Source organism: Phyllopteryx taeniolatus, chromosome 8 (genome assembly GCF_024500385.1).
Source record: "Phyllopteryx taeniolatus isolate TA_2022b chromosome 8, UOR_Ptae_1.2, whole genome shotgun sequence".
NCBI classification, from domain to species: Eukaryota; Metazoa; Chordata; class Actinopteri; order Syngnathiformes; family Syngnathidae; genus Phyllopteryx; species Phyllopteryx taeniolatus.
In genome coordinates, this window is record NC_084509.1 from 2363716 (window position 1) to 2388093 (window position 24378).

At 39.5% G+C, this 24378-nt stretch overlaps 1 protein-coding gene and 1 long non-coding RNA gene across 2 annotated transcripts in view; both read left to right on the forward strand.

Moving 5' to 3' along the window:
• Positions 1–22164, forward strand: part of LOC133481984 (uncharacterized) — a 141251-nt gene extending 119087 nt beyond the window's left edge. The window contains exon 2 of the long non-coding RNA XR_009789660.1: positions 18510–22164. This is a non-coding gene — a long non-coding RNA (uncharacterized LOC133481984). The remainder of the gene's footprint in view (positions 1–18509) is intronic.
• On the forward strand, positions 545–22164 carry abhd15a (abhydrolase domain containing 15a). The gene is made up of 3 exons (XM_061781436.1): positions 545–1920; positions 11154–11506; positions 13190–22164. Exons 1-3 carry the CDS (start codon positions 1456–1458, stop codon positions 13836–13838), a joined length of 1467 nt encoding a protein of 488 aa, XP_061637420.1. The 5' UTR covers positions 545–1455; the 3' UTR covers positions 13839–22164.
• Positions 22165–24378: the final 2214 nt, after the last annotated feature.

A 24378-nucleotide genomic window follows, 5' to 3' on the forward strand; every position in this document is an offset into this window, starting at 1 on the left:
TGAAAACAGAGGAACAGGATGAAATATGACTCATAGATATTTTCCGGTTCCGGCACACATTTGTCTGGCCATTCGTCTCCATTCCCTTTTTGCCTCAAACCCCACTCAGTATGGCATTGATCCCATTAGGCCAGGGGTCACCAGGTAGCCCCCAGGAACCCCATGAATCGCCTGTGGGCCCGTTCTAAAAATAGGTCACTAGTGATTGGAAATTGTGATTTTCTAAGAATGTTGTAAAAGTGTTCATTTGAAATACTGCTGTTTTTATTTTTCGTTTGTTATCGTTAATTTAACTACCTTTGGGAAATTTGCATGTTCTGCTTGCGTGGGTTTCCTCCAATTTCCTTCCACATTCCAAAAACATGCATTTTAGGGTAAAGGTGCCATGCAACACCTATATATATATATATATATATATATATATATATATATATATATATATATATATATATATTACTATCTTTGATGTCCTTTTATCATGTTTGGGTTTGTAATGCCCAGGATGCCCTTTTCAAGCTATCCTAGTTGGTTCAAAACGCCTGGCAGATGAGACAACTGGATTTGTCCTCAATATTCAATACAGTATGTAAATAGGGTACGCTGTCGTTCAGCCATTTCCTAAAGTTGAGCTGAGTGGGTGGGTACCAATCATGAACACTCGTGCAGATAGGCCTACTTGAATATTAAGTAGTGTGTGTGTGTCTCCCACCAATGGCTGAAACGATCGCCTTGCTTTTGTGCCCTTTGCCTGGAATCGGTTATTGGATACAATCGACAAACTGCATAGATGTCAAACTTTCACCAGGTCACAGACTCATTTTTACTTGTAATATGCGTAAAACAGGGGGGAACTGTTTTTTTGTTGGCATGGGACCTTCATTCAAAGAGGCTAAATTGTCCATATAAGTGTGAATGGTTGTTTGTCTATATCTGTCCAGCGATTGGCATCCAACTCCCCTGCGATCCTAATGAGGTGTGTGTCACCGAAAATGAATGGTTAGATGTTTCGGTTATCTTTGAAATCATGTTTTGTATTGAGATAAGAAAACAATAAATAATCGAGCATATACTAGCACAGAATGTTATACGTATAATTCCATATTTGAAATGAAGAATAATGTGTTCTGCAAGCCACGTGTGTGCCTACTTTTTTTCTTTCAAGCGTACCCGCTGATGAGGGTGGGAGGGGTTGGATTTGAAGGGAGGCGTTTCCATTGAGCCACGTTTCTGCAGCCACATTTCTGCACTCTCCGTTTTGGACGCGGACGCGTGGATCTCTATTGCACAAATGAAGAATGCACTTGATGTGAGAAATAAACCGGGATTTGGTTGTGTGCTTGTGCGTGGCTGCTGCGTGACACTGGAGGACAGCAGCCACGCGTATTCACTGTGTAGGAGGACAAATTAGTATCAATTGTGTCAAAAACGCGCGTCCGTGCTGCGTTGATTGTGATCATGCAGGAATGGCTCGTGTTCCTATGTGTTGCGGTACTGGTAGCAATCATCTGGTCCAGCTCCAAAGTTTCTGGTACCGAGAAGCGGACAAAGACCGCGCCGAGAAGACCGAACAGCACGCTGAAAGATGAAGACGACCGCAGCGTGGAGCTCATCTGCAAACCTTCCGCCCTGGCCAACTACCTCGTGAAGAACTGCTCCACTTTCAGCAACTACTCGCCGCGGGTCGGCTGGACGTGGCGGGCCAGCGCCGTCCTCCAGAGCTTGCACGAGGCGTGCTGGTCCTTTGGCAACCCGGTCCACTTTGTGCGGGACAACCTGCAGCTGAGCGATGATGGACTGGTGGCTTTGGACTGGGCTTATCCTTCCTACCAAAAGAGACGCAGGACTTCCAGCCACTCCACCAGCCCGGTTCTTCTCATCATCCCCAATTCGTTCGGCAAGATCACCAGAAATGTGCTGGAGGTAAGGTGCTCGTTGCGTGGACTGAACATGCATTTGCACAGTCTAAAGACATCCACCACAACGTACAATTGGGATTGGGCTTTGCAGCGTTTTTTTAACTGCACTGCGTTACGCAAGATCAGAACGCTCTCGCGTCACACAATAATGTCACCAAAATGGAACAAACACCTGTGTGATGCAGTGCAGTTACAATTGCAAGCACAGTAATACTCTGCATCGCTCAATTCATTCCTCTGTGAAGCTGTCATTCAAAACTCGACTTCATTCATTCCATTCCATAAAGCAGCATATTTAATAATGGCGTTTTGATGGTCATTTGACTTTGCTGCTGTGTCTCGTGTTTTGGTGTTGTGATTGTCAAGCTCATGACAAGAATCATCTACACTGGGTAAAGCTTTGACCTTTTGAATGCTCTCATTTTATTAGGAACACCCGCAGCAATGCAGTTTCATCAAATAGATCTCTCCACACCTAATGATTTTACAGGCTGATAACTGCCTTTTGCAGTGTTCATTTGGAACAAACTGATCTCCATGTATCGTGCTCCAGTATTTGTTTTCATATTTTGGCTACCTTATTTGGCAAAATGAGATTCAATTCACAATTCACATAATGTTGCAATCACAGTAACTGTAAAATACTGTCCATATATCCAGCATAATACTGTAAATTAATATACAGTAAAATACCGTATTATCTGACATTACGGATTACACAACATGGAGAAATTGACAGTATTTTACAGGATCACTGATGCCAGTGAAATACTGTAGTTTTTAGCGATCCGGTAATATACTGTAATTTCTTGTACAGTAATAAATATTTACTGTATGTCGACTGTTTTTATCCATCAGTATTTTTCACCATTGTTATTGATGGTAATTTTTAAAATCATATGATAATCACCATCATCATCAATGATAAAGACAAAAGAAAGGTCTTTTTTTTTTTTTTTAATCGAAAGTCTAACTAACAGTGTTGGACAAGCTTAACAGTAGTGAATTTAACAACTGTAAACTGAGAAGAAGAAGAAGAAAAACAAGAACCACAATGTATGTGTTTGTGTGTGTGCGTAAAATCACACAAAGTCCCAATTGAAATCACCAAGCTTCTTGATGAGTGTACAGACGTGGATACACCGATGATGCTTGTCTTGCACCATCCTACCACTCTTCTTGCTTGGTGCCTTGTCATTCCGAATTTTGGTTCCCCTCTCTCGATTTATGTCAGTGCAGTTTCTAGAAAAGCAAAGTAAAACAACAACAAAAATCAGTCTTTCAGGTGACGATATATTTAGATAGTATACACATTGACTGGCCATGATGTTAACAGTGGGCTTTTGTTCGCCCAAGGGACTCAAGACATTTATTGGTCGAAATGTCTACATTTGTCTAGATCTGTCGAACAGTTCAAAGGAGAGCATTCAAAATATGCCAAATAAGGCCATTCAACGTGTTTAATAACACATCATATACAAATACAATTTTTGGACTGCCATTGCAGAGAGTTGAGTTGGCCAGTCAACGCGTAACGGAGCCAATGATGTTTTGCGGCGCAAAAAAAAAAAAAAAAGCACCAAGTTCTGAGCCTTAGGCATGCCAAGACTGTTCGTAAACCAAAAATAGTATATAAACTGAGGGCATTTCTCTTTAAAAAAAAAAAAATCATTCGTAAACTGAGGTTCCACTGTAATTGTTTGTATGGCATTAGTTTAAGCAGACTGTTTATTCTTCGCACCCCATTTTCTTAAGGGTTCATTTAGGTTTTCTGCCCACTGTATACCAGACAGAAATACAGGGGGGGGAAATAAAACATAGATGTGAAAACAAATTTCTCTTTTACCCTCAGATTTATTGTTTTGACAGTTAATAATAGCTTCAGTAGAAGATCAAATATGCTCAGTTGAGCACAGAGGTATACTAAGGTCTCCCTGTATTTGAATGTACTGTAGTATGGAGCAGGTTAATAGTCCTGCCAGATTAAAGTTAAACTCTTCTTTTAATCTTACTTTTCTTCTCTTATTTTGCTTTGTTTTACTTTGGTGTCTGCAGCCAGGGTGGCATTGCTAATGAGAGTCTGTTCACAATCAATATGTATAAATAAAGGTTTAAAAAATCTTTTCTTTACATACCCAGTTATACAGTAGTATGAACTGCAAAGCGATTAACACATTCCTAACACATTTTGTTTTTCATCAATGTGTTGTTTTACATTTACATATGTTTTAACATAATTTGCATTCTATATTTGAATGCATTAGTTAACGCGACACACGTTGTTTTTTACAGCTGAACTTTGTGCCTTCAAAATAGCTGTAGCCCAAACCCATCTACCACTAATGTAATCTCTTGGGATATATATACCTGCAGCAAATAATCAATTGCTCACTTCAGTCAGATGAGTTTCCTAAAACTCTGAAAGTAGCTGCCATGAAGCCTCTTCTAAACAATAGAACGCTGGACGCTTCCATATTAGGAAGCTATAGACCCATGTAAAATCTCCCCTTGATAGCCAAGATAGTCGAGAAAGTAATTTTTTAATCAACTCAGCAATTTATGGAATTTAAATGGACTTTATGACAATTTCAATCAGGTTTCCAAACTCATCACAGTACTGAATCAGCTCTTGTCAAAGTGCTAAATTAGATAATGTTGAATACGTGCAATAATAATTGACACGGAAAGGTGTCAATTCTGGTCTTGTTGAATCTCCGTGTGGCTTTTAATGTGGTAGTTCATAATATACTGCTAAACAGGTTGGAAACGTGGGTTGGACTAAATGGAACAGTCCTTAAATGGTTCGGGTCCTACCTGGTCCTACTTGCATGTGCCAAGTAGACCAGGAGAAGCTCATCAATGCTTTTATCTAAAGTATACTTGACTACTGTAATGGTCTTCTGACCGGACTCCCCAAAAGCGCATTAAACAGCTGCAGGTCATTCAGAACAAGGAGGTCAGAACATATTACTCCATTTCTAAAGTCTCCACACTGGCTCCCAGTCAGCTTTAGAATAGACTTTGAAGTTCTGCTACTGGTCTATAAATCACTAAATGGTTTAGGTCTTGAATACATGGAAGAAATGCGAATGGAATATAAACCCAGTAGGGCTCTGAGATCGACAGACTCAGATCAAATAGTGGCACAGAGAGTCCAAAACAAACATGGTGAAGCAGCATTTAGCTATTATGCTGCACACAAATGGAATAAGTTGCCAACAGAAGTGAAGTCAGCGCCAAGTGTGAATGTTTTTAAGCCCAGGTTAAGAACTCTTTTTCGAGCATTTCCACCTTGAAATCATCTTTCTTGCACTGTACACTGTTTTAATAGTATTTTTATTTTTGTCTTTGTTTTCAACGTTTATATACTGTTTTTCTTTGTTTTGAAATTATTTGAATCATGTAAAGCACATTGTGTTACATAGTTCTTACTCCTGGATGAATTCCAGTGTGCAAGCTGCACCTTGCTCATACTGAAAACTGAAGTTGTAGTAAGAGAACAGCACAGCCAGCCCATCCACAAAACAAGTTCCCTCACCCGACAACTCATTCTCTGTGCTGACTTGTCAGTCATATTGTCAAAATATATGACAAATTAGAAAAGTAACGAGAGAAATGTAAGAAAAAGAAACAAAAGAAAAGATGAAAAAAAGATTTCAAAGTATGGCAATTCAATTACCTTTGGTAGTAGTTTGAAAACTACTGAAATAGACTACATTTGGCGGTCAAAAGTGATGTCTCATACATCCAAATTGTGGGGGTTGATGTTAGAATTTTGTTTTTAAACTGGGGATGTTTTTGATGCCACTTTTTTCAGACCGATACAAGTATGAGTATTCATTCTTGCGTATTCACTGATAACGATCCCAAGTACCGATACTACGATTACTTTTGATACATAAAATGTCAATCAACACAATGAGAGATGATTGTGAACAATGGTCTTTCTTCCTTTCTTATGCATATGATGATTCGCCAAAATGTCAATCTCCTGCAGTGTAGCGCCAACTACTAATGAGGAGGACTTACTCAGTCTTTTTTTTTTTTTGCCTTTTAGACGCCGGTATCAGCCCGATACCGATAACTGGTATCGGTATTTATCCATCCCTAGTATAAACAGTGGGGAATCCGGTATATGCACAACCAACTTCTGCATTTGGCAAATTAGGTCAAAGCACTTCCTTCCGGCACGGATAAATGGCAGGAGACTGCGACAAAGCACCCGTAGGAACTTTAAATGTCTACAATGTATTTTGTTTAACACAAGATTTTCCCACAGAGCCACCAAAGATGACTATGTTTAGTATTTACTGGTGCTTACATATATAATACTGTATTTCTATAATAAATGATATTCCTGTATTACATTTTACTCGTTATTGCAGCATACCGCTAACCTGTTTTCCAGGTTTGGTCAACTGATGTTCCTCATATAGCGGATTATTCTGGAAATCATGGTTGCATGAAGTAATTCCTTGTGTGAGCCAGGTTAACCAGCAGGAGGAATATGGATACAAAAATGCTTATGATCTGCTCAATAGTTACTCATGTCCACGTGTGCTGGACTGATCAACCACAGTGCAGCAGCTGCACTGATATTTTTCCTGTGTATTGATTTTGATGGCAGGCGCGGCACGAAGGTGGACTGGTTAGCACATCTGCCTCACAGTTCTGAGGACCCGTGTTCAAATCCGGCCTCGCCTGTGTTCTCCGGGTGCTCTGGTTTCCTCGCACATTCCAAAAACATCCTAGGTAGGTTAATTGAAAACTCTAAATTGCCCATAGGTGTGAATGTGAGTGTGAATGGTTGTTTGCTTACAGTATATGTGCCCTGCGATTGGTTCAGGGTGTACCACGCCTCTCACCCAGAGTCAGCTGGGATAGGCTCCAGCACACCCGCTACCGTAGTGAGGATAAGCGGTATGGAAAATGGATGGATGGATGATTTTGATGGCAGCTGCCACTCCCAAATCTGTATGAAAGATAAAGTAGTAGCTGTTGCTGCCCATTAAAAATCATCATCATCTTACTTGCCACAGTCAAACGTGGAGTGTCGGGCAAGATGGTCAGCTGCACGGCATAGATGGTGTGGGGCGTGTGGCTGCAAGTGCAACCTTTAAAAAAAGGACAGATAATATATGGGTTACTGGAACATGAATGTTGAATGATTATGACGTGCCATGACACATCTTTGCCACAGAAACAGGAAAAAAATATTTTCTCACTAGTTTAGCCTGCGCATGTACGTCACATGACTTAAAATATGGTTTATAATTATAAAAGTATTGTAACACATTGAGATGTTAGTTTGTTTATTATATGGCAACAAACACAACGCAAAAACGTTTTAAAAAATTAATTAGATAGCACCTCAAGTGTTCCTGTCTTGCTCAGGACACGTGTTCGAAGACATAGCTGTAACGCCGCATCACGCCTTATGTATGCACCAATTATACACGCCGAGACGTTAGTCTGTTAACTTCACATTTATTGTCAAGCGAAAAAAAACAATGCCAAAAAATTAACATAAACAACTCCGATAGCACCAAATGTTCCTCTCGATGCCGACCAAACCTTTTCACAGGCGTTCACTGGTAAAGCCCCGAAATGGATATAACACAAAATGCCATTTCAACACGACATTAGGGAGGAAAAAAATGTGACTTACATTATATTCAGGTGGCAGATGTCGAATTGAAGTTGTCCAACTTGCTGGCTGGCAGGAAAAAAATGTTCTTTGTGGGGAAGAAAACAATGGCAGCTATTGGTACATTTTCCCCTCTCTTTTCTATCCTCCTTTCTATGATGCAACGTGGTTTACAGTGAAATTGAGGGATTACAGTAGTGCTGAGTTTTTGCATTTGCTCCCATGGTGCATTGTATTTTACACTAATAAACTTCACAATAAAACTACACTATAATACTGGACCAATTTTATAGCAAATGCTTCCAATTTTACAGCAATGGCTTCCAGTGTATGTACAGTGCATCAGCAGAACATAACCACCATGTCAAAGTATTACTGACTGCAGAGAGTTCAATTTAACTGGGCAGCTTTAAATAGTATAGCTGCTCAAGTAGCCAGCAAGTGTATGATTTTGTCAACAGAAGGGTTGCACTTTTAAAAGATGGACATAAGTGTAAGATGTAGCTAGACATTCGGTGTCATTTAATCCCAATATTTGGAAGCTCAGCGAAATAGAAATGAGTAGACGATTAAAGAAACAAAACAAAAAATGAACAGATTGATGCGGCGGCATTATCAGCCATTATACTGTTTTCCCAATACACTGACTGAGGTAATTGAATGAGTCGATATAAAGCATCCCTTGACACGAGGGGGCCACGGGAAGGGCAGCCTCGCGTCGAATGAATGGCTGTCGGCTGACACTTTGGAGACTTGCCAATGTGCGAGGCTCATTACCTTTTTATAACATGTGTTCGCAATGCAAATGCCATGCAAATGTCAAATAAGAGCACAGCAGCAGCTGGATTGAAACAATGACAGAGGAGTGAAACAAGGTAGAAAGACAAATCCAGGCAGAGCTGTGCTATGTCTTTATGTCTATGAACTATTTCCATTGATGTCAGACAGTTTGCTTGACATTGTTGGAGGATGAGGTACCACGAGGGACATACACCAATTAAAATTGCGCCTGTCACTGCTGAGATTGTGTGCATGTAGAATGGTATTTTTAGTACAGTATTATAATGTAAAGGAAATCACAGAAGGAGCAAATATACTTTGCAGTAATCTATATTCACCGACAATGGACAGCACATCCACCACATTTCCGCAGAACATACATGTTAGAGAAGGAGAGCATCCGCATGGGCTGGGTGAACTCGCGGTGGTAGTTTCAGCCAGAGGAAAAAAATCCTCTCACTCGTTGTGGTTGCTGCTGGGACAGCCAGGTAGCATTGGCACAACTTCCTTGGTGGAAACAAAGAAAAGAAAAGGGAAGAGTCAACTTACAGAAAAAAAACTAGACACAACTCACCGAGTGGATCATGACAATAATCGCCATATGTTTGGATATAGATTAGGGAGATACTTCATTGATGCCAAGGGAAGGTATTCAGTAGCACTAATAACAATAACAGAAATCACACTAAATAAATAGCACGGCAAACATTATTTACAGTCACAAGTTTGAGGTAGTAATAAAAAACGGAAAGGTTGTTGAAAGAAATAGCAATTGCAAAAGTTACAGTATATAATGAATTTTAAAAACTTCTCTAATATGATTAAAATACGCTAATATGATTATATTACATTAAGGTGCAGCGATTAGTAAAAAAAAAAAAAAAAACAATTGTTTTTTTTTCATCCAATCATTTATTATTATTATTATTTTGGCACAGTGTGCATTATGTGCATATGTCATGCTGGGTGAGCATTATTGTATATTGTATGATCAGAATACCGATGATTCACCAAAACAAGAAAATCGTTCTCCATTTTATTGCCAATTTATATTACACCTTAATCTGTAGATGTTAGTTTAGAGAAACACATCTACAGCAGTCTTGGAGTTCTCGTGTGAGGAATTTATCACTGAGCTGAGAGTCATGCAGTATTGACTGCAAACTGTTGGAGAAGCTGCTTTCATCTATTTAGTTTGTCTACGCAAGCTGAGACTTGAACAATCAGAGCACTGATGCAGGGCCAGCAGCAAGTATCATAAATACATTTCTGACAATTTCAATGCCTAAACCGTACACTGTTAATTATTGCCTGCACAACATATTACGGATGTCAAAACATGTACGGACCCCCCCCCCCAAAAAAACAAAAAAAAGACTCGTGGGCTGACTTCCAGCAAGGCTGAAACATTTGTCTCCTCCAAAGTTTATCAGTTAAGAATCTAACGTCTTAATAGTAGGAGATGGAGTTTCTAACAGATCCAGATTCCTTCTAGAGTTGAGTGAAATATTTTAATAAGATCCTACATAAGTGCTAACAACAGCAATTTGACTTAATTGGATAGAGGCCTGAAACCATGACAAAAGTGATTAATATTTGATAACCCGGCGTAAACCCAACCAAACAAACTCAACAATCGTGAGGCGAGATTGGAATTTGGAGCCTTTTGACTGTGAGCTGTCCCAACCTTCAACCAGTAGCTCACCTATGAGAAGTGGAGGGTTGTGATTCGAGTCCTGCTTTTGAAAAAAAGTCTGGTCTGCATCCTCAGTACCCCATAGCTAATTTTTGTTGTTTTGGGGTTTTATTATTTTTGAGCGCAGTAGTGGCAACTCCTTTCTCAATGAATGACTGATTGCTATCATCGGGCTGAAACCTCCTGTTTTCAAATTTGGTCAAGTCCATATTTTTTCACAACTCTATATTATTGGTCAGTCCCCACGTGGTTCTGTTGTTGTTGTTGTTGTTGTTCTTTTTTTTTTTTTTTTTTTTTTAAATAAATGATTGAACATTGTGCATTGTACGCAATCATTTGATTTTAGGTATCTTTTCAGCATGGTAACTAGGCGTTACACAGATATTGTATAGCTGCACAATTGTGCTCTGCTGTTACAGTAGTGTACTTGTACTTGCATGGAACATACAATATGCTTGCTATGATAACAATAAGAGCCTTGCTGTGTTGCGTGATAGCGATGTCAGGGTCGACCTTCATTCTCAAGTTTAAAGCCAATCCTCGATTGGTAACATCCGGGCTCCAGATGACCTTTCATATTTGGATGGGATTGGTAAGTATGGCCCATTAAAGGTGATGAAAGTGAACATTTGTTGATAAATTGAACATTTCAAGGCAGCAACACTGAATCATCATGAATTTTTATTGGGGCCATCTTTTTTCCATTCAATTTAAATGAGCCGTACAAGTATAATAGAAACACATTTAGTAGGATCCAGGCAAACTCTGTTGTAAAAGTTTTTTGTTGCTGATTTATATTCAATGAGACCCTACACTGGTAGTGTTGTGGTACGGTGTGTGTTCAATTCCTGGCCAGTGCACCAATACCACAGGCACCTGACGACAACATCATTAAATAACAACCTCTAGCACCACATATTCTAAAATGTCTTGGTGAGAGGAAGAATTTACCAAAGAATCAACTGTGAACCCCTTATTTACAGTATTCATCAGTTGAGTGAGTGTGTCCCCATATGTTAGTCGTTGCAGTATATGCTGTTTATGGCCTTGCAAAGTTTCCGCCATACGTCTGTTACCTGTGGAGATAACAGACACATTTCTGTCTCTCCCACAGTTGTGTCAAACAGCACTTTCCCATGGATACCTCCCTGCAGTCTTCAACCGCCGCAGCCACAACAACACTCCGCTCACCACTGTCAAACTGCAGCAGTTTGGAGATCCTGCAGACTTGCGAGAAGCTGTGCGGTACATCCGCTACCGGCACCCTGCCGGCAAACTGTATGCAGTGAGCGAGAGCACAGGCTCCGGCCTCCTTCTCTCGTACCTGGGGGAGTGCGGCTCGTCCAGCTATGTGACGGCGGCCGTCTGCCTGTCGCCTGTCTTTCGCTGCCAGAGCTGGTTCGAGAATGGCCTTTGCTGGCCCATTCAGTGGGCCTTGGTGTTCTACCAGAAAATGTGCCTCAGCAGGTATGATAGGGGTGTGTGGAGATAAGGTTTAGACAAAAGTTAAAGAGAGATTTTCCTGTACTGTTCAAAATTATTCATACCCAAGTTTTGTTTCTTTTTTTAGTTGAAAATGACACAGCAAAGCAGCAAAAAACTAACACTTTGGGAATCATACTCATAACATAGTTGATTAAAAATGTTGTATTAAGGCAAAAAGTCACCAGGATCCTTTAAATGGTGCAAAATATTGTTTTTACTCCCCAATTTGTCCAATAAGAAAAGAGACAGGGATACATTATTAAAATATGTCATTAATCTCTTTAACATAATGTATGCTTTCTGTAGTCAAATTCTTTTCATTACCAGCCAGAAGCTAGCCAATTTGGTCAAATTTGGACATTAGGGGTAATATTAAACAAACAATGTTCATCATAATAATTCTTTGTTTCTGTTTTTTTATCTAGCAGTCCACACAGTTAATTAAAATGGTTCCATAGTTTTTACAGTATATTAATTACTTGATGGAGGTACTAAATTCCTACTTGAGCCTGTTGTCAGATGAAAAGTAAAAGTATCTAGCACTTATATTTTCTACTCAGTGTGTACTGGCATATATTATTTGTTTTGTAGCACAGCACTGTTTTTTTTTGGGTTTTTTTTTGGAACACAAATCCCAATACAAATCTACTTGTGGGAAGCTAATATAATGATGTGTCAGACAAAAGTCAATAGTGTGGACAGAGGTCATGCAGGATATTAGATGGTCTTGTGTTGGTTGCAGGAAGGATTAAATGAGACAAAAGATGATAATAAAGTATACTGTGTTTGCGGTTTGTTTGTTTTTAATCACAGCAATAACTAAACTCAAAAAGATGAAGAAATTCTCAAATGTGCTAAACAATTCTATCGACACCATTTTTAGGGGCTCAATTTTATTTGGACAATTAAAGTTAAAAAGCTCAAAGTTTTCATACCCAATTGCCCCGATTTTCACCAAATTCTTACTTTCCTCACTGGCGATGATTTGCCAGGCCGTCACTGCTGCTACCGTCACTTGTTGCTTCTTTTTTGTGTCTTGGTGCACTCACTTTTGTCTCCGACATGTGCAAAGCCTAACCCAGAAGACTGCAAATTGGCTATAGAAGAAATGTCTTTGCATTCAAATAGTCTTCAGTTTTGCAACAGCAGTAACTCGCAGTAAGACTAAAAAAAAAAAAAAAACACGTAAGAATTACACTTTAGAAAACAAAATTTTATGATTCCAAAAGGCTTTCCTTGGTGAAGAAAACAAACAACATAAACAGAAATAAAAAAATAATCATTAAAAATGCTCTGGAGAAAGTAAGCACATCTTTGTCAAAATCTGCAATCGAGTGACTCCTTCATGGATGTAAATACAGAACTTGTATCATGATGGGAAGAGAAAAATAGAGTGTGGTGGTGTATGAAGACAAAATCATAAAAATCTGCTTTCCAAATACATAACCGTATCGACTAACCGCTGCACAGTAAATCACAAGCACTTTATAAATAGTCGTTACCCTAGCAACTGATTTGTCTGCTTAGTGTCATCATTGATTCTGAGAAACATCGTGACAAGAGAATCGCTTCTCCAATACCCTCCTGTTAACATTTTGAGAGCCATGCTCCTATTGAGCAACTGCTTTTTCTTATGTTGTGTGTCTGTGATTGTGTCGTGCGTAGATACAAGACGGTGCTGAGTTCCACCATACACACGGACACCCTCTTTGCTACCAGTGCTCTACGCAATCTGGAGGAAGTTCTGTTCTGTCAAACCGATCAGGTTGGCCGTGCGTCGGCAGCAGCAACTGGGAGCAGCAGCAGCAGCACTTCTGGTTCCTGGGAAGCTTACTGGGAACGCAATGAACCCTTAAGAGACGTGGATGAAGTGGCCATTCCAGTCCTGAGTGTGTGCGCTCAGGATGACCCTGTCCGGGGAAACCCCCAGTCCACAGTACCCTGGGAACTTTTTGAAAGCAACCCGCATTTTTTTCTCCTTCTAACAGACCGAGGCGGCCACTGTGGTTTCCCCGCGCGAAGCGAAGCGAGTTCCGCTAGTCCAGCTAACCCGCCGGCTGCACCCAACAGTGCGACTGCCAACTGTGGGACCAACTGGAGCCACCGAGCTCTTTTGGAGTTCTTCAGGGCAACCACAGACTTCTTTGCTGCGGAGGAGAGAACGAAACAGCTCGCTGCAAAGCGGAAGGGTCTGGGGGGAAGCACAGGAGGGAGAATCTTCCGACACCGCAGTGTCAGTACATGTAAACGAGTACCAGCGTGCTCCCATAATATCCATGCCATTTACAACTGGCAGAGGTCCTATACACGGTGAGGGAACTTGATGGATTTTGACCCTAGTGTGCTTTTTCAATTCCAAAACAAGATGATGGGGCCTTGATAGTGTAGTGTTTTGGATAGCTGACGTTTTATGCTGAGTGTGTGGGATCGATTCCTACTCACGTTCAGGTTAGTAATCTGCCTTTTGCCCTCAGTCTGATGGAATACCCATCACCTCCCCCACAACCCCTGAACAGGATTAGCAGTAGAAAATGGATGGATGGCGGTATCTTATATGACATTGTTGAGGTGTGCTACTTTGTTTGAAAAGTTCAAATTTTCTAATGATACAAGCTTTCTCATTGCCAGCTGCTTAAAATGTATTCATACATCAATCACCTCATGCACCACAACCTTTACGGTGTAAACATGGCCAACTAAAAACCTGCCAGAGGTCTGATGCCAAATGTTTGATCCTCTGATAACAAAAACAAACTAAATTCTCTTCTGCTGTTACACTTGTTGGACTCCTTCGGATTGTGTGTTTTTTTTTGGGTTTTTTTTTGCTTCGGAATTTGCCTTTCCTATCCTAGCGAGATGGACTAGGTTGTTCGAAATCTAAAATTGCTTAGCAAAGTCTCAATATGAACTTTAACTCTCCTTTAGGATAGGTTACATCTCACCAATCTTTACAAAAGGAAAGACGTACAGCGGCAGTTTTTAAAGCAACAAGCCACTGATGAAGTTAACCGACAAGTTGGTCGCAAGGTGCTCAAGAGTTTCACCCGAGAGACGTCAGCAATACCTGCCGTTGTGCGATGACGTCAGTTAGGAAAAGTGGAGTTGAATGATGTTTATACAGTGCTGTCTTTTCCCGTGTTCTAAAGGAAACACCTTTTAGTCTCGCCTTGACCTGTTGCCGTTTTCCACAAAGGTTAAGGAAAGGTGGTACAAAAGTAAGGAGATTTGACTTTCCGAAAAGCCCTCAATGACTGACTTGCCACGTCCAAGCCCTTACAACAGCTGAACTTTGAAGCGACTAAGCGATTTTCCGCAATAAAATTTGCATTTCAGCTGTCATGCTAACATAGCAGAGTAAGTGGTGTGTAAAAATGTGTTATTGTGTCTACCTTTTGTGGTCGACGCTGTAGAACCTCAATTGTACTTATGCCTCTGGACTTCGCTTAAAATTGTTTGACTTCTAAATTGTTAATTTTGCATTTGAAATTTGGGGAATATTGATAGGCAGCATGCGGCTGTGTGTCTTTGCTTAGGCCTAAATGGAGTTTGCATGTTCTCTGGTTTCCTCTCTTATTCCAAAAAACAATGCATATTACAACCCCAATTGATGTTGGGACTTTGTGTTAAACATAAATAAAAATAGAATACATCCATCCATCCATCCATTTTCTGAGCCGCTTCTCCTCACTAGGGTCGCGGGCGTGCTGGAGCCTATCCCAGCTGTCATCGGGCAGGAGGCGGGGTACACCCTGAACTGGTTGCCAGCCAATCGCAGGGCACATACAAACAAACAACCATTCGCACTCACAGTCAGACCTACGGGCAATTTAGAGTCTCCAATTTATGCATGTTGTTGGGATGTGGGAAGAAACCGGAGTGCCCGGAGAAAACCCACGCAAGAGCACGGGGAGAACATGCAAACTCCACACAGTCGGGGCCGGGGATAGAACCCGGGTCCTCAGAACTGTGAGGCTGACGCTCTAACCAGTCGTCCACCGTGCAAATAGAATACAATGATTTGCAAATCATGTTCGACCTATATTTAATCGGGTATACTACAAAGACAAGATATTTAAAGTTCAAACTGATAAACATGATTGTTTTTAGCAAATAATCATTAACTTAGAATTTTATGGCTGCAACACGTTCCAAAAAAGCTGGGACAGGGTCATGTTTACCACTGTGTTACATCACCTTTTCTTTGAACAACATTCAATAAACGTTTGGGAACTGAGGACACTAATTGTTGAAGCTTTGTAGGTGGAATTCTTTCCCATTCTTGATTGATGTACAGCTTCAGCTGTTGTCGTATTTTTTGCTTCATAATGCGCCACACATTTTCAATGGGAGACAGGTCTGGACTGCAGGCAGGCCAGTCTAGTACCCCCACTCTTTTACTATGAAGCCACGCTGTTGTAACACGTGCAGAATGTGGTTTGGCATTGTCTTGCTGAAATAAGCAGGGGCGTCCATGAAAAAGACGTTGCTTGGATGGCAGCATATGTCTCTCCAAAACCTGTATGTACCTTTCAGCATTAATGGTGCCTTCACAGATGTGTAAGTTACCCATGCCATTGGCACTAACACAGCCCCATACCATCACAGATGCTGGCTTTTGAACTTTGCGTCCATAGCAGTCCGGATGGTTCTTTTCCTCTTTGGCCTGGACACGACATCCACAATTTCCAAAATCAATTTGAAATGTGGACTCGTCGGACCACAGAACACTTTTCCACTTTGCATCAGTCATTAGATGAGCTCGGGCCCAGAGAAGCCGGTGTTGTTGATAAATGGCTTTTGGTTTGCATAGTAAGAGTTTCAAGTTGCACTTACGGATGTAGCGCCGAACTGTATTTACTGACATTGGTTTTCTGAAGTGTTCCTGAGCCCATGTGGTGATATCCTTTACACATTGATGTCAGTTTTTTATGCATTGCCGCCTGAGGCATCGAAGGTCACGGGCATTCAATGTTGGTTTTCGGCCTTGCCGCTTACATGCAGTGATTTCTCCAGATTCTCTGAACCTTTTGATGTTAGTATGGACCGTAAATGATGAAATCCCTAAATTCCTTGCAATTGTACGTTGAGGAACATTGTCCTTAAACTGTTCGACTATTTTCTCACGCACTTGTTCACAAAGAGGTGAACCTCGCCCCATCTTTGCTTGTGAAAGACTGAGCAATTCAGGGAAGCTCCTTTTATACCCAATCATGGCACCCACCTGTTCCCACTTAGCCTGTTCACCTGTGGGATGTTTGATGAGCATTCCTCAACTTTCTCAGTCTTTTTTGCCACCTGTCCCAGCTTTTTGTGAACGTGTTGCAGCCATAAAATTCTAAGTTAATGATTATTTGCTAAAAACAATCAAGTTTATCAGTTTGAACGTTACATATCTTGTATTTGTTGTATATTCAATTAAATATATGTTGAACATGATTTGCAAATCATTGTATTCTGTTTTATGTTTATCACAACATCCCAACTTCATTGGAGTTGGGGTTGTAGTTGACATGAAGAGCCAGTGTGAATGTTTAGATATGCCCTGTGATTGACTTGTTAAAAATCCAGTCTGAACGCTCCTTTTTCCAAAGCTCTGCCCAAATCCAGCTCAACTTTAACCTTGAACAGTATAAGTGGTAGGAAATTGATGGATGGACAGAAATATTAGTAGCCAACTGTCATATTTCATTGGTTTGTCAGAATTTAGTGATAAAGCTCTGTTGGTGTCGTAAAATATTATTTTACTTGGCATGATTGAGATTCTCAGCAGGCAATCCTCACCCATTGATTGCATTCAAAACACAATCAATTGAATAACGTTATGATATTTCTTTGAAAGAATATGTTGACCCTAATCACATTCAAGAATGCAACCATATAGTTGAGTATACACATTTCACACTTTTATATTATACATGTTTACCACTTTAAAAGGGTATTTTATTACTGTAGTTCTATGTGACGGAATTATAGAAAATAGGAGAATGATATTTGAAGCATGGTTTGCAATGTTGTTGTTTTGTTCTCATTTTAATGCACTTGCTCTCTTCTCAAAGCTCACGAAGACCCCCAATTATAGCACAGTGCCCATGGCCATTTCATGTTGAGATTGCATGTGCCCATTGAGAGTTATCTACTCAGACAGCTGGAACACAGCGGTACACACGCACAGAATGCCGGCAGACACGATGTCCACTTGTATAACGACCAACTTCACTCACACACCCAAATGAGATGCATGGTACATGAACTACAAAATGCAACCAACAATATACTGTAGGTGCTTTTTGACAACGTTTTTCTCCTGTGGTGTTGTGTATTTCCTGTACTGCAAGTTAATCAGAACAGTTGGAGCAATGCTTTTTGTGTTCTTCATTATAAGCAGCTGACTGGAACATTTCTTTGCACACACTTAAAAGTAGTGATACGCCATTAATAATAGCTGTGGCAAACTCTGCATTTGGTAACTGGACCTTCAGTAGGGACTTGCCCGACTTCCTAATACTGCCACTATCAAATCACAATTTTAAAACCCATCAGTACTATACAAAAACAAAACACAAACAAAACCGCACGTCACTGTGCCACGGACATTGTAAGAAGCAGTTCTGGTTCAATATTTATCTAGTAACATAAAAAATATCATCATACCATAAATGCTGATTATGAAATGTATCATTGTGCAGATAGCTACAGATGTGTTTTTCTTGTCGAAGTTGGCTGTAACAAGTTTTGCTCTGACCGACCAATGAGAGAACAATGCTGACATCATCAAGGGCCTGACCTCTGGCCCTGTGAGGAAAAATGGGAAATCTGATTGATTTAAGAAACAAACTTATTGCTAATATAGTTTAAATTACACTGCGATTGGCTGGCAACCAGTTCAGGGTGTACCCCGCCTCCTGCCCGATGACAGCTGCGATAGGCTCCAGCACGCCCGCGACCCTTGTGAGGATAAGCAGCTCAGATGGATGGATGGATGGAGTTTAAATTACATCTGCCAGCACTACTCATTCTGAAGGCCTTGGCATATTAGATTGATATGGTAGCACATAAAGGCTGAAACCTGATTGGACAAAAAAAAAAAAAGAATCCAGCATCCACAGGTTATAAAATGTAGAGAATATTTTGTCTTACTTTCATTCTAATATCAACATAAAATACATAGATGTAGACAACTGCACTTTGTTTCCCCAAACATCTCCTGGTTCAAAAGTCTAATACTCGGTTTGGCAAAAGCACAAAGTGCAGCTGCTCTACAATAGTGGGTGAGATATTAAATTACTGTTTCGTCAAGCCTTGCACGAAAAAAAAGTTACTTTTACTGATACTGCAGTTGACATCAGTTGGTGGTTTCCTATTGCAGTGGTCAGATATTTTCTCATATTAAGCAATTTTGCCCAAGGGACGAAACTGAATTCAATGTAAATTCTGAAAATAAAAGTTGGTGTTTGGCATTTCCATACAAAACACAGTCACATGTGTGCTTTCTTTGGCTGATGCAGCGCATATATCTACAGTAGTTCTAGTCATTAATGCACTTTTGACACAAAAAGAAATCAATTTCCCTCTTATTCAGGAAAGTCAGTGCTGGTTAAAGTTGAAACTAATAACCAGTCTGCTTTGAAATACAAGCTTGTGCTTGCATTGAATTGATAGTGAAGTGATGATTGATTGGACTAGATTAACATGGATGATATGTTTCATAAAATGTGGGATGTTTTGCTGTTACATAATTTCAAGTAGATGTTGCTTCTTTGCAATACATGCTGTTTAGTATTGGCCTCCAGCAAATGGAGCCCTTTGGATTAAATTGTCTTTCCTGTTTGCTAATTCAGTTATATTCTCAACAACTCTGCCTGAGTGACGAGTTAAACAGCAATGTTACATACATGCTTACAAGATTATCACACCAATTTGCCGAAAGTGTGCATTTCTTCTCATTGTAACATTATTTCCTGCCCTTTCTTCTTTGGTGAATGACAGTGTGGATAGAGGAAGATGTCTTCATGTCGCAATAAAGGAACATCAATGTATATACTCTATCATTCAAAAATACCGCTTTAACAAAAATAGTACAACTCATTGCAAGGCCTTTGCCAGCTTTCTATTTTGAGAATGTTTTGATTTACTTTGAGTCTGACACCGAAATAATGCGCTACACCGTGCTGTAATCTATCCCTAGACTCTCTCCTTGCCAATATGAACTGAATATCAATCCATAGTCCGTTTAACATGGCAAATTTAGCAGATACAAAAAAAAAAAAGAAAAGCTGATGTGCCTCCTTTGAGGTGTTGTGGCACCTCACACTTTGAAAACCTTTGCCTCAAAGCAAATGTGCTTTGCATGCATAACAATTCAACAAAATGCTTTGTAAGTGAAATGCTCTCAGAACATGAAATCACGTGCATCCTGACACATAATTATTGCTATTGCTAATTTATCAGTCACGCTGATTCCACATAATTATGAAAAGGTGATGTATTTTTTTTTATTCTAAAAAAAACCAGTTATGCTTTTATTGTACCTGCTTCGGATTAACAAGTAAGAATATGTTTGAGCGGCTGGCTCTGCCTAACCCTAAGTATACTGAGGCGTATACACTACTGGGTATGTTTACAATAGAGAAATTCCTGGCTATTTTACGTGTTTACACCTTAAATAAAACACCAGAGATAATTCTAGGGACAGCAAAATAGGAAGACACCCAGTGCTTCAGTTTCTGCTGTGATATAGAAGGATAGTTTATATCAGGGATGGCAAACACACTGATTGTAAGCAGCATTCAACTTTTTGGCTGCCCCGGTGTCAGTTGATTTTTAACTCGGCCTTTAGAGGAGGGGTATCGAACTCATTTTTGTTGCAGGCCACATCGTAGTGATGGTTTGCCTCAGAGGGCCGTTATGACTGTGAACCCATATAAATGTATGATGACATATTATTACGTAGACACAAAAAAAATGATGGCTTACTAGTTTTGAAATAAGAAAGCAGTCAAAAAAAAAGTTGTTTGTTCAACTGTTATTGTGTTTATTTTGAAAGGGGCATTGGAACATAAATGCTTGCAATATCTAAACATTATTAGAAGTGAAGAAAAGTTGCAATTTTCGTGTTTTAGCAAGAACCGTGAAGTTGAGGCATATGATTTGGTTCTGCGGGTCACATAAAATGATGTGGCGGGTCGGCTCTTTAGAAGTGTCTAAGGTTTTTTTCACTTTCAAATATATACAGTATATACTGTAGCTATGGAAAAAAACATAAAGGGCTCTTTCTTTCATCCAGCGCTGCGTTTGGCATATCTCTGCAAGGAGGTGGGCTAAACCCGGATTTGGTAATTTTGTGAAGCGGCATACCACCAACACCTTTAAAAGTCTGCGATGCTCTGAGCGTGTGCACAACCGACTTCAATCCTGTCCAATCAAAGCGGGCTTTCTCGTTCCCTTTCAGATCGTTTTCAAATAGTCTTGCATGAAGATGTCTTTATTTACGGAAGAGAACCGTACGTGAATGGAGCTTTGTCACTGCTCTTGGCCAATGTGGCAACACGATACATGAATAAATACAGTACGAGCTCATGGTGATAACTGCAGGTGACTTCAATATATCCGTAGACCTCATATATTCATCACCACTCACATCATTCATGCAAGTAAATAATAATAATATAATTTCAACCTGTCTTTTTCATTAATCAGAAAATAATAGTGTTTTACTATTTTTGCCCTTTAAAACTAAGTACAGTTCAGTATTTAACTTTTCAGTGTAAAACATTTGCAGTTCATCTTTAAGAAGTGTTTGGTTTTAAACTTAGGGTAAATTTTTCTATATTGTATGTTTTTTTATATGCAACAAATTTTAATTAACTCATTCAGTACAGTTTATTTTTTTGAACGTTTTTTCCGATGTGTATTTAAGACCAGTGTTGAGATTCCAACAGCATAATGTTACAGAGGCTTACATTAGTATTAAACATGCTTTATAGGAATAAAACCTTTAAAACCTGCCTAGTTTTGTGAGTATTTTAATGATTGTCATGATGATGGTACTTGGAGGTCTATTTTTATTTTTTTTTAGGTGGTAAAAGGTTGGAGAAGCACCCCTCTACATTCTGTTAGCCTATTATTATATATATTTTAATTACTAATACTATTAATTAAGGTCAGATGTGGCATAATCCTGATGTTGGGTGGCGGACTAATATACGGTAGTTTGTTGAGCTGTGTATATTCAATGTTATTGTATGGTTTTTAAGTTTTTTTTAAAGTGCTCTATAAATAAAATTGATTTGAGTTCAGTTAATCGGTCCAAACAATGTATTTATTGACTATAGATTTTTTGTTCATCAGTCTATTCCGGTGACATATAGTGACAAGCAGAACAATTAAATGCTCTTCCACTAGATGGCAGAAGGTGCAGTTAGTCTCTGTAGCCACCTGTTGCTAGTCATACAAGAGAATAATAGCTTTTTGCGTTTAACTAAAGTTCACGATGAGTAAGCCAATTTGTGAGTAAATGGAGACACTATCATAATTTCAGTACATATGCCTGTTGTGACATTTTTATTTGGTGATGTGCCATGAGATTTGAATGATGTAAAATGTTTGCCTTTGCTCAATAAATGTTTGGGGGAAAAAAACATGCTTATGGTATACAGTATGTGTACAGCAATAGGAATGAATACAGTAATACAATTTCCTGGGAATGAGAAAACAGGCAGCAGAAAACTGTTGCATTTTGAAATTCTGCTCCAACTCGATGTCAAAATGTGTCAAAGAACATTCAGTCCAGTTAGGTGTTATTTATATAGCTGGGAAATCATTTAAAAGTTTAACCATTAAGCAGAAGCAAACATATGTAAAACGGTAAGAAGGGAACCACCGTGTTTGCATCATTACTTTGTGCCCTTTTACATCTGTGATCTTTTCAACAGGTCTGAATCCCTCTGACCTGCTTTAACAGTCACCCTTTAAAAAAAAAAAAAGAAAAAAAGAAAATCAAGATAACTTGACCTACTCGGACATCCAAATCTTCAATCATCTCATCGGAAGTTTCCATGGAGACCCTGTAAACTCCAGCAGTGTCCAGAAGATGGCGGCATTGGCGAGGTTTCTTCCTGGAATGTTCCATGCGTCAACCTCCTCAGGCGTCACACTGACAGACACAATGACGCAGCTAGCTCTCCTTTTGGTTTGGAAACTGTCCGTATATTTAGCACCTCGTTTAAAATTAGACCTTAGCACATGGGGGAATAAATTTAGCAATCTGCTGAGTCAAAGTGGAACTAGCACACATAGTCACCAATATTGTGCCAACAGAGAGGAGGGTTAAACTTTTAAAGGCGTTGAGGTCAAACATGATGATTTTAACCCCGAAAATGAGTCCCAGAACCCCCAAAATTTCAGCGATCTTAATTTATTTTATTTGTTTAATTATGTCATTTGAAAACAACCTAGAAAAGTGTAAAACTACATTACTTGTTTGTTACATAATATTTTAACAAAACTGCAGCACCACGGCCCGTGCGCGCGTCTGCGAAATTACGAAAACCAGATCTAACCCCCATCTGCGCAGATTTACGCTGCCCACCACGATTTACTTACCCCAGTTACGACAATAGAGCCATATCAGTGCATCTAACAAAACTCAAAGGCAGCTCTGCTTATCTTTTGGCTTCGACATGATAGTTCTGTGAATTTGAAAGTAGCTCTGGATCTTCACCAAACCAACCTGCATAGGCGGATAAATTCGGCATAGGGATGGTTACTATTTCATCTCCGGTAAAAATTCCGAGCGGCTCACTCACAGACACATTTTCAGAAACAGACAGTTAACAAAAGATTTACTTGATTGTTTAACTGGGCAGGCACTCCAGAGACACAACTATTGGTATACAAGCAAGTCCAAAGTCAAATTTCTTTAATGTACACCTTAACACAAAATGTATTGTATTAATTGTGGAACCAAGACTAAAAAAGATTTTGGCAGTCTGTTAGAAACATGGTATACAGTCAGTAAAATCCACCAGGCTAACAAATACCTTCTGAGCTGAGTCTTTCAATTTTGGAGGCTAAAGGATGTGTTCTTTGATGTTCCTCTAATTCTATTTGTATTATTGAATTACATTTTAGAACATATTGAAGCACATTTTAAAAAGCAGAGCGTGCACTTTAACTTCAATGAACTGCTCCACTAGTATAAATATTTAGATGGATGTAGCCTTAACTAAGAAAACGGAATTTGAATGACTAAGAAGCAAAATGTTTGGCATAGCATCTGAAACTGCGATAATGCGAAAATATAATACTCAGCAGGATTGGCTTTCAAAATGGCAAATAGATGTGAGATTTGAATGTCCCTGAAGTTGTAAAATCTGGAATGAAACCAACATTTTCTTGTTTAAAAAAAAATGTAAAAAATCTTCTAAAGTAAAGTCACACAAAACCTCTTGCATGGCGTTATGTAAGACCTCCCCAAATCTCTGGAGACTTAATTTATGTGGCTATCAGAAAGGATTAACTCCAAGAGTTTGCTTTGTTATATTTATTAATTTATTAATGTATTTATTTGTACCGATAATAATGTATCAGTGATAGCAAAAAAGACAAATGTGGAACTTGGAACTTATTGTCATAGGCTGCTAAGTGGACATAAGTTAACAGTTAAAAAAAAAACAATGTACCTGCTCAAGCTGTATTTAATTTTAGAAGCAGCAAAACACAAACAAATTTGAAGTCCCCGAACAGATTGTGTTTGACCTCAGAGGTTCGGCTATATTTCATTTCAAAAATATCAAACAGGTATTTTAGTACGTAGAAAATCACCATGCTGGAAGCAGTTTTCACCAACTCCGCTA